The 11,388-nt window shown below is 41.1% G+C and overlaps 1 protein-coding gene across 1 annotated transcript; it reads left to right on the top strand.

The window, feature by feature from the left end:
* Nucleotides 1–1,404: 1,404 nt before the first annotated feature.
* spns3 (SPNS lysolipid transporter 3, sphingosine-1-phosphate (putative)) lies at nucleotides 1,405–9,795 on the top strand. Its single transcript, XM_030100781.1, has 13 exons — nucleotides 1,405–1,498; nucleotides 2,639–2,885; nucleotides 2,972–3,037; nucleotides 3,864–4,000; nucleotides 5,166–5,317; nucleotides 5,477–5,543; nucleotides 5,628–5,770; nucleotides 6,225–6,377; nucleotides 6,475–6,664; nucleotides 7,454–7,519; nucleotides 7,619–7,717; nucleotides 7,807–7,978; nucleotides 9,202–9,795. The coding sequence occupies exons 2-13, from the start codon at nucleotides 2,660–2,662 to the stop codon at nucleotides 9,327–9,329; spliced, it is 1,599 nt and encodes a 532-aa protein (XP_029956641.1). The 5' UTR covers nucleotides 1,405–1,498; nucleotides 2,639–2,659; the 3' UTR covers nucleotides 9,330–9,795.
* Nucleotides 9,796–11,388: the final 1,593 nt, after the last annotated feature.

Raw genomic sequence — 11,388 nt, 5'->3', positions numbered from 1 at the left:
CTGCTGCTGTCCATGTTCATGCTGGACCCCGTTCCCAGCTGACACTGGGCAATGAGTAGGACATTCCTGGACAACTTGACCATCTTTCCCAGGGTCTAGCAAGACACACACACACACACACACACACACACACACACACACACACACACACACACACACACACTTAGGGCCCATTCAGGATTATCAGTTGACCTCAGAGTTTTTGGATAGTTGGAGAAGGTAGGAGTGCCAAAAAAAAAAAAAAAAAAAAAAAAAAAAAGAATGAAAGAAACCCTGGCAGGCACATGGGGAACATGCAAATCCATCCTTTGGAGGACTCAGCCTGGAATTAGACACAAGTCCTCAGATAAAAGCATAAGTCTGTAGTATTGTAGTAATGCTTCTGGTTTTGTTTTTGAGCTCCTGTGAATCATGATAGCGTCAATACTCACATTTAGACATATGATAAATGCAGTCTTTCACAGTGTGTCACTGCCTCCCACTCTCACATTAAAACTGGAAGAGTGAATAGATCACGCACACCAACCAAATGACTAAATGCAGTCCTTTTTTCCAGAACTGAGAGGAAAGTTGGTTTTGTTAATTCCAGCCACCAGCATGCAGCAGTGGATGAGCCTCTGCCTGCCTGACAGGTTCTTGGTGCTGCATCAGAGGTCTCTGACCTTCGCGGTTCTGTCTGACAGCAGGATTTGTAGCCTCTGTTGTGTCTATGTTATTAACTTAATCATTCTTTTATTGGTGAGGCTTGCATTAAGCAATTCGTCAACATTGTGCTGATCGATCCGTGATTCCATTCAATAAAGAGGAAGCCATCTTAACTGTAACTTACGAGAGGGGAGAAAGACTGCAATTCTAAAAAATAATATCGTGGTTTTAGTGAAGGAAAGATGGCAAAAACCTGTAAAAACTGGATTTTTATGAACATCACTCAAATGTCTGTATGAACTGTCAAGATGCGTGAACATGTTAAATGCATTTTCTGTTCATGTCTGGGCACTTACGGCCCTGTGAAATACTAAATTGAAATTATCTTAACACAGGTTTCAAAAGTGAAACACGGCACTCTTTTAATCATCTGTTCCTCTATTGGACAAAAAACGCGATACAGAATCAGAGATGGTGAACCACAACTGGGTGAACAGGCTGATCTGTTTGTGTCTTTCTGCAGTGTGTGCACATGTAAAAAAAGCTGATAGAAGTGACTTGTGGTGCTGCTTTTGAGTTGACAAACAGCAAACAGGAGAAGGACATGCTGAAAGTGAAGGTGACATTTGTCTTGTTTGCAGTATTGCGTCACAGTTGAGGATCTGTGTGAGAGCATATGACTGTCACCGAGTGGGCTGGTCCCTCCACTAACTTAATATATTTTCAGTCAAAACTGTGGCTTCTTGTGCGCTCCTTTCAGTTTCCTCTGTGACACGCTGAGAGTCTGCAGCAGCGAGTCTGCAGGTCTGGAATGAGCTGAGGCGCTGGATGAAAAGTGACCACCGGCACAAATGTAAGTCACTTTATTGGGAAGAACTTTATATAACGTGTTGGACTGGAGGGTTATGTGTGTGTTATGTGAAAACTGAACATAAGTGTATGATAGCGCTTTCGTGAAAGTGGCTCTAGGCTCTTGGGTTCTTGCAGCAGCAGCTTTAACAGACTGACTCTGCTGCACTATGTTGTTAAGAGGAAAAATGTCCATGCACAAAAGACTCACTGTTGTCTCTGCATGGACTCTCTCACCAGGGATAAGAGAACATATTCCTTTCTTGGAACAAAGTCTTACAGTCTTTACATACATAAACTAAATGCCCTTCTTGACTGTATATTTAAATTCTAAGTTAACTTTGTGTAACTATTCTTATATTCCGTGTACCTACTAATCAGCTGTGCACTCTGCCTTATCTGTCTCTATATCGAAGTCTTGTTTCACATTAACATTGTTTTGAATGCTGCAGTTCTGGCCAGGCCTTGCTTGTAAAACATATCATTTGATCTTAAGCGATTGCCTGATAAACTAAAGGTCAAACTGTGACTTGTAAAGAAAAGCAGCCCACAACTTGTACTTCTTCTTCTTTCTTTATTGTTGGACACAGTTGCAGCAATGTGGTCTAACACTTAGTTGTGTAATTGCCTTTTGTGTCACAAGTGTTTCTAAAGCAGTTCCACAAAGTATGTTAACTGATTTTCCCCCCAAATTGGATTACTTGGGGAGTAACCGGCTTCAGAATCTACATATGATGCAGCATGACACTTCGCATCATGCATCAGCTGATGCTGAATGTAAAGGACAGTAAATAGTTACTATTCGTCAGTAGTGATCTAATTTGAAATTGTGTCAAAGATTAAAAAAAGGTGTGTATCAACTTGAAAAATCATATCAGGTACTATTCTTAAATTACTTGTTGCATAGATAGACTCAACACAGCGCTGCAGACTTCAGTGATCCTTGACCCTTCTGAATGTATTTCCTGTATTCCTTGTAAATCACGGTGAATTGCCTCGTCTTGTCTGAATGGTGACATAAAACACATTGGAATCGCCTTGAACTGAGATAACCCATCAGTTGCCAGTGTGCTGGCCGCACCTTCTGGATGCTGATAAACAGACTTGTCTCTAAAAGTACGGTTCACACACTGACTCCCTCCAGGTGAAGAGACAGCTGCCCGCCATGGAGCCGAGGAGATCAGTGTCATCCCCGCAGGACCGTCCGGCGCCTCGGTGGAGCGTGGCCTCCGAGTCCGGTCTGCACTACGGCTCTTTCGGAAACAGCCTCTCATCACTCACACCGAACGCAGAGAGCGGCCCAGCGGCGCCCTCCAGACGGGACTATGTGGCCGTGGCCGTGCTCTGCTACATCAACCTGCTCAACTACATGGAGCGCTACACAATCGCAGGTGGGATCTGTTTGCACCTGAACTGCGTTTCATGTGAGCGTCGTCTGTTTTCTGCCATTTAAAGGTAATCGTCCTTTGTCATGCAGGAGTTCTTTCCAACATTCAGGCCTTCTTTGATATAAGCGACAGCACAGCTGGACTCCTGCAGACAGGTATGATGACACTGAACATCTGTCCTCATCACTTCAGGCTGATAAAGAAAATAATGGCGATGCAGCAGAGATTGCAGAGCTCTGTTGGTTTTTAGAATGCAAATAAACAACAAATGCATAGATAGCAATAAGCTGTTCCTCTTTATATTTTAAGCAAACCGTCTTCATATGTTCTTGGAAATACTGTAAGCAGCATGATTCTAAAAACAGATTTAACAGAACAGCAGAGGCTCTTAAATCTGATAAACAAGTTAATCATCCCAACAAAACCTTTGGAGTTAGTTAATTCGATTTCCAGTTGCAACAATCTAAAAAAGATTATTAAAACCAGTAAATTCTTAGTGAATTTAACAAGTCTGATTAACCAAACAATCCTTTAATTTAAGTTGTGTATACTGGATTACACTTGCTCAAATGTACATTATGGCATATTTTTGTTTAATCTAAATCAATATAATTTAAAATAGACAAAACACCTGCAGTGATGTAATCTCAAAGGCCCTTTTGTGATGTGCTGCTTTTGTTGGATAATTTTTATTCCATTTAATTGCCCCGATAACTGTTGAACCATAAACACAGTGATATCTAGACAGGATAGAAAGACTGTCACTGATTCAGCCTCACCCAGGTTACAACAGAGGGATGGCATGAAGATTTCATTATACATTGTTAAACTGAACATGCGTTAAATGTCTGTTTGTCTTTCTGACAAAACCCCAAATGTCTTTGTTTTTAAAACTGAGGCCAGTGTATTTGTGAGATCTGTTGTGTGTTTGCAAAAGATATGCAGATCAGTTTAGTGTTTTAACCAGTAATACGTTTCCAGTTTTCATCTGTAGCTTCCTGCTGTTGGCCCCTCTTTTTGGATACCTGGGCGATCGCTACAACCGCAAATACATCATGATTGGAGGTTTGATCATTTGGCTCACGACTGCAGCGGCCAGCTCTTTCGCCGGCGTGTCGGTGAGTGAGGAACAGGAGTGTCCTTATTTAGAAAGAAAAATAGGGAAGAAGAAGAAGAGGTCAGAAAATGTAATTTCCTGCTACCACAGTGACTTCCTGCCTCTGTTGCTCTTTCTCATCAGGCGCTCATTAGAAAATGTCGTTGCTGTGTAGTGTGTACATGTGTACTGAAGTAAGAATAAGGATGTAAAACACCAGTGGAACAAGACGAGGTTGAGGCTGACGGAAGTTGAAAACTGGATATGATATATGACAGCTGATACAAAGTTCAGGCCTCTGTAGAATTTGCATTTGCATTGAATTTACATTTTCTATGAATGCGTGCGTGCATGCAGGCTTGAGTGACCCCAGACCGCCTCAGAGTCCCTCCTGAAGCCCCGCCGCTGGTGCAACACCCGAATTTATCTTCAAGACACATGGACTCAGACATAATATGTTTGTGCAAATTCACCTGAGCAGTGGACTGCTGGTTCTCACACGCTGGCTTCAGCTCAGCTGCATTATGAAGACATTCGGTTTGAGCAGCCTTTCTCCTCTATGTGTCCCGGATTCAAACTTTACCTGACACCTCTGAAAAGAAGACTTTCTCACATCACAATCATTCTGCAGAAACTGTTTCCGTTCTGAAACCTTGACACTTGACACTGATCTTATCCTGTGAGATACCTACAAAACTGCTGAGTCTCATTTATGCTTCAATTTTTTTTTTTTCATTTTTTGTGGTGAAAAGTATACGTGATTTAAAAAAAAAGCCTACATGCATGCAAAACCACACTTACTACGGAAAATCATAACAATGTCAATAACAGCCAGTTTTGATGATAATTTAAGGTGCAAAAACAGTGAAATGTCCTTTAAAGGTCTGATTTCGCTGCTGCATTATGCATGTTTTTAAAAACTCACCAAGACAACGTGGCTCTGAGACTAGTTTGATGCTGAGGTAGCTGTCTTCATGGCAGCATCACTGATCTCTGACAATTTGCTTGGTGGCTTTGTGGGCCAGACTGGCCTGGTTTTGGCCCACAGGTCTCATGTTTGACACCCTTGCTAAGAAGTTCTAAGCAGTATGGCTGCTAATGTTGCCTCTGAATGTGAAAATGACTCATGCTGAGCTGTGGGAATATGATTATGTGAGTTCAGACCTTCTCTGGCTTCATCTTTCCAGCAATTCTGGCTCCTCATGCTGCTGCGGGGGCTGGTCGGCATCGGGGAAGCCAGCTACTCCACCATCGCCCCCACAATCATCGGTGACCTCTTCACGGGGGGGAAACGAAGTGTCATGATCTGTATTTTCTACATCTTCATCCCCGTTGGCAGGTTTGAAATGAAACCTTCCCAGTAAACCCGCTGAAGTGGATTTTGTTATGTCACATTGAAGACTTGAACCCTTTTGACTTTGACCTCATCAAGTTTACAATAACAACAACTGGCAGATGAATCGAACAGATAATGCATGACTTTGTGTGTTATTTTCAGCGGTCTGGGATACATAGCAGGTGCAGGCATTGCTGCTGTCACAGGGGACTGGCGCTGGGCCCTGAGGGTGAGAGCCTTTCTCACTCCTCGGTGATATTCTGAGTTCGTTGCGTACAGTGATGGATGTTTCATTGTTCTTCTGATTTATTAGATCACTCCGATCTTAGGTGTTGTGGGACTCGCCCTGTTGGTCTTCTTATGCCCGAACCCACCCAGAGGGGCTGCAGAAACCCTCGGGGAGGGCATCACGGAGCAGAGCTCCTACCTGGAGGACGTCAAGTATCTCCTGAAAATGTAGGATGTGAAAATTGAAGCTATAAAAAAGAAAACCAGAAATGGTATTTTGATGTATTTTTCTTTTGGGGGGGGGGGAAGCATTCAAAGTATGTGACTGTTGTACTGTCTTGTTTGGTTCTTTTTTTAATTTTGTTTTTATACTTTTGGAACCTGCAGCTGGATTGAGTCCAGAAAAAAAAAAAAAACATTTCCCTCTGGGGACAATAAAAGTATATCTTATCTTGTTTTATCTCAAAGTTGGATTGGGAATTTGATTGGTAAAGCTTTAGCTCTGGCAGTCACTGATGGGCAAACAATGAAACAACTTCTCATTGAGCTCAGCTGTATTAAGATGTTCTGCTTTAAACATCAGTGTACCGTACCGTTAAAACCAGAAACTGTATCAGTTTCTGTTGTCTTCATTCATGAAAGAATAATTCCAGCTGTGCCGTCTTGTTCCCTCTGACTCCAGTAAAAGTTACGTGTGGTCCTCTTTGGGGGTGACAGCTCTGGCCTTCCTCACTGGAGCGCTGGCCTTCTGGATGCCCACCTTCCTGTCCAGAGCTCAGGTCGCTCAGGGCCTCAGGCCGCCGTGCGTCAAGGAGCCCTGCGACTCCACCGACAGGTGCGCCGCCACCTCTCACCTGCACGTCTGCCGCCACGCTTCAGTTCACGCCACACAGCTTCACCGTGCGTCCCTCCCCCCTCTGTGCGTTGTGCAGTTTTATCTTCGGTGCGGTGACGGTGGCGACGGGCATTCTGGGAGGAGCGCTCGGCACGACTTTGTCTCGCCGGTACAGGGAGAAGTTCCCGAACACGGACCCGATCATCTGCGCAGTGGGCATGATCGGATCGGTGCCCTGCCTCTTCATCATCATCTTCGTAGCTTCAGCCAGTATTCCAGCAACTTATGTGAGAAACGATGTCTTTTTAGTGAATCTGTCGGCTCTGATCAGCTCAGTTTTCCTTCAGAAAGATACATGTTAACACTGTTTTTTAGATTAAACTTTAATGCATTTCCTTGTTGTGGCGCAGAGTATAGCCACCTGATGAAATATTTTTTTGTGAAACCAAGCAATTACTCCAAGAAATTGTTGCAGTCTCAATGTACAGCCCGTTTGAATGAAACCTTCTGTTGCAAAATGCAGTGAAATGTCCAAAGAACTTCTCCTATAGCTGTTGCATAATGCACGTTTTTACAAACTCACCCTGACAGCATGACTTTGAGGCAAGTGAGCAACAAGGCAGCTTGTTTTCATGGAAAATGAGAAATCATGAGAAATCGACATTTTCTTTTAATTTTTTTTACCATTTGTATTTGAAGCATCTTGCTGGCTTTTTTTGGCCTCATGTGTGACATTCCTGAGATACTGTAATTATTACTTCGTCATGACTGAATTACTAAATGTCAACATTGTACTCACTGGCTGTTCTCACCATTTGATTTTAGGCCTTTTTTCTTATTCATGTGCATTAACTGCACATCTTGGTCACATTGTAAATTTATTCTGAGACCAGTCATAATGAATGGAAATTGAAAATGTCAACACAATTTTCTGCAGTTGTTGTTTTTTTAATGTTGATTTTAACATTTCCTGTCGAAAAAGATGAGTTATTGTTTGTGTGGTCAACATAATGACCTGCTACACACACATTAAAGTGCAGGTTAATGACTGGTAACTTCTGAATGGCTCATTCCAGGTGTTCATCTTCATTGGTGAGTGGCTGCTCTCTCTGAACTGGGCCGTAACGGCAGACATCCTGCTGGTGAGTGAGACTGCAGGACTGCTGCAGGAATGTAAACAAATCATAAATGTTGCGTTGATGCCGACATTGTATTTGTGTGTGTTTTTCTTTGTGTTCCAGTGTGTTGTTGTGCCAACCAGGAGGTCCACAGCTGAAGCCCTGCAGATCACAGTGGGTCATCTTCTGGGCGATGCTGGGAGTCCGTACCTGATAGGAGTGGTGAGACACAACTTTCCTAAATCATTATCACCTTTTTTTTTTTTTTCTTTCTTTGAGCACTAATGTTGTTTTCACACCTTGATCCGTAGATCTCCGACGCAATACAAGCATCAAAACCTGAAAGCAGTGACTGGAGCTTCCAGAGCCTGAAGTACAGCCTCCTGCTCTGCCCGATCATCGGCGTCCTCGGCGGAGTGTTCTTCGCCGTTGCCTCTCTTTACGTCACCGGGGACAGAGAAGCAGTTCAGCGGCTGTTCGAAGGTAGAGTTACTCATGACACCCCAGCATCAGAACTAAATCCAAACTGCAGCAACCCTCTGCAGAATCTACTCATAGTTTTAATGTCCACGCCACACGTATGCGGGAGAGTCCCACCCTCCAGAGGAACTCAGCACTCCTTTATTGAACTCACTGACCAAGCAGAACAAATTTCCCTCTGATCTGCAAGCATATCCAATGAAATAGATGGATAATAGTGAGAGAGAGATGCAACCCTCTTTACTTGGAATAAAATAGATTAATTGTCCTTCAAATATTTCATTTTACACTAATTTAAGGTTTTAACCCAAGGTCAGGATGAGAGGAAATAATGGTCCAAATACTTCTGAACTTGAATAGATTTTTGGCACGTCAGAGTATTTTTCTCATATCTCTTAACTTGTGCTCCCGATATCAAACATAAATATCAAATATGTACATTTTGTACTGGGTACATTCTCAGATGTGGCTCACTTCCTCTCGTTTTAACCATTAAGGGTGACCATTGTGCTTTGGAGAGAAAAATACCAGCAGAGACATACTGTAGTTCAACTTTGTGTGTTTTACAATGATAATATTGATTTAAACGTTGTTTAACAAAACCTCAGGGTGGTCAACAGTACCTGAAAGGGTGTGGTCGTAGAATTCACATGTAATATCTACTTTTTCTTTTTGATTTGTCTTTGTAATGTTCATTATGTTGTGTTTAACCTAAAACGCTCAGCTCTAAAACAATATGGTTAAATATACTTATATATAGTTGTAAGTTTAAAAATATGTGTGCTCACATTTTCTCCAGAGCCTTTTTGACTCAGTGATCAGCACTTTTACAAAAAGTCAGATTACTTTTGCAGCTTCTGGTTTTATTGTATGGGGAAATAATAAATTGATTCACAAAATGGTACTTTTCTGTACAATTATATCGACCAAATAAAAAAAAAAAAACCCAACATGTTATCAGTTTCTGGCAGTATTGATCGCTGCTCTTGGCAAAGTTTAGTTTCTCACCCTCTTACAGTAACACACATATTGACCAAACAAAGCCAATAAGCGGTTGTTCAGGTTTTCTGACTATATTCTTAGTTGAGGCGCCTCTTCAGAAAGAGGAAACCTCAGTAGAACAGTAGAAAAGATCTGGTTTTCCCACTCGTGCTCTTCTCTGTATGCATCACTGTCGTATTCCTGCTGATAAAATGATGCAAACCTATTTTTGTGTGTGTCACCAGGAGATGCCAATACACAGCAGGCAGCCACATCTGCAGCCACCATAGAGCTGGAAAACAAGAAAAATGAGGTGGAAAAAAGTCCCGACGCAGCTAAAGGTGTGGAGAACGAGTCGTACATCCCCACATGAACGCCTTCAAAGTGCCGCCTGTATTGTACACGCCTGAGGTCAGAGTAAAGTCAGCTTCATTTGCACAAGCATAAACTGTTCTCCTTGTTAAGCACTTCAAAATGCCTGTAAGGTGTCATCTGACTTACCTCCCATCCTGACACAAACACCTCAGTCTAGTTTCCTGTTCACACTCTGAACATCACTTTTAGTTTCAGTGCAGAATACTTGAAACGAAAATGCAGCTCAAAAATGTTTGAATATAAATGTTTGTCTATACATTTGAATAAGTAAGTTCCAAAGTGTTTCTGTCTTTCAAACACTGAATTTTTCATGCTGTCTGCTGCTGGTAAATTATCTTTCTTGTTTCTTATGTCTGTTTTGATTCAGTTATCTTAATATTGTGAAAAAAAACTGTATTCAGGGTTGAATTGTCAAGAAAAACAGAGTTTGTATTTTTCTTTTTTTGAAATAAAATGTTGATGAAGAAAAATGAAGAGAAAAAAAATGTTTGTTATAGTATTAAAACTTTTATGATGATTAAATACAAAAAAACAGTAACAGCTGTTTGTTGCTCCATAGTTTGAGCCCAGCATGAACTTTTTGCTTTACTTGAGTAAAGAGGTGAATCAATATGATATTTTATGTACCTGACTGTACTAATTCCAGTTTATAAAAGATGATCACAACTCAACAGGTTTGGATCGGTTCAAACAAACTGCACAGGTTTGGCTAAATTTAGACAAAAGACTAAATGTGCACATTATTTGCAGATCAAATCTGGTTGTGTTATGAAATGTTCACATTTTTTCACAACCATGCATGCATGTAAGTGGTGCACATTCAATAATTGATGCTCACTGTATTGGAAAACAAGTTAAAAAAAAACACCGTTTAATTCGTTTAGATACAAGAATTAAACTCCAGATTACGATTTTCATCAATATTCATTGTGACAATCAAGCAGTAGGTTGGTTTACAATCATGTGGTCAGTTTGGTGTTCATTACGCCATTAAAGAGTGAAGATGTTTATTCTGAACTTCATACATTGACCAAAATAGTGGATGGGAGAAGCTTAATCCGGACATTTATTTTAAATCCATTCATATTTCTCAAAACGAATTGCTGGCCATCACTCAACTGTTCAAGTGAAATAATCTTGAGCTGAGTTTTGTCCACTAGATGGCGCCCTTATCTTGCTCCAAAAAAAAAATCCATCTGCCAGAGCTGCTGTCAAGCTCTTAGTGAGGCCCAGAGGATTTACCAAATGTTCTGAGACCTCCAGCGGAGCTGATGGGGAAGCCTTTATGTGCACGTGTACATTTATTTTAATGGCCTTCAGCATCCCTGTGTGTGTGGCAGCCTTATTGCATGCAGTGATCTCACTGTGGTGATAATGTATGTTACTAATTAGCACTGCTGTAGAAAGCAAATTGCTAGATATTTTATGAACCTGGCCTCCAGTTAATAATGTTGTTATGGCTTTAAAAAAAAAACTTAATTAAAGGGAAGAAAACACATACATGATAGTTATATGTACACTTGTTTTTATTTAATTTATGCAAAAAGATTATTACAGTAATGCTGAATTTCTGATGAAGGGAAATAAATCAATATTTTTTCATGGTTTATATATTATTTATTGTGTTGTAGTTATGTCAAAATTCTAGAGAGAAATCATCAGTAGTTTCAGACATGATCATATCGCTTTGAACTGTGGAAAGAAACCAGAGTACCTGGAGAAAACTCATGCACACACGTGGAGAACATGCAAAGTTCACACAGAAAAGACTCCGAAAAATTCAGGGAGCAGATATAAAGCTCCACAGTGTGAATGGTGTTTTCCAGGAGAAAATGACCTTAAGCAAGGACAAATAGTTTGAATTGAAATGTTTTTACCATCTCAGAAACCAGAGGAGATTAGAATAACAGCAGGTTACTGTTTTGACTACGACATTATCGATGCAAAATACAAAGCATGACAGAAACGCTTCTCTTGTTTTTGTGCAAAATGTGTACAAACATATGAAAAATATGATTGAATGTCACCTGATGTAGATCCAACCATCTTCTGTGCCT

This window comes from Salarias fasciatus, chromosome 10 (assembly GCF_902148845.1).
Source record: "Salarias fasciatus chromosome 10, fSalaFa1.1, whole genome shotgun sequence".
Taxonomy (NCBI): domain Eukaryota; kingdom Metazoa; phylum Chordata; class Actinopteri; order Blenniiformes; family Blenniidae; genus Salarias; species Salarias fasciatus.
Note: the sequence above shows the minus strand (reverse complement) of the source record. Positions and strands in the feature narration are given on the sequence as shown.

What these genes read in the sequence shown, in the direction of transcription:
- spns3 (XM_030100781.1), top strand. Translation starts at nt 2,660, where the DNA reads ATGGAGCCGAGGAGATCAGTGTCATCCCCGCAGGACCGTCCGGCGCCT. An exon ending in ATCTTCATCCCCGTTGGCAG is followed by an intron (nt 5,318 to 5,476) that starts GTTTGAAATGAA and finishes TGTTATTTTCAG; the next exon opens with CGGTCTGGGATACATAGCAG. An exon ending in CCCTGCGACTCCACCGACAG is followed by an intron (nt 6,378 to 6,474) that starts GTGCGCCGCCAC and finishes TGCGTTGTGCAG; the next exon opens with TTTTATCTTCGGTGCGGTGA.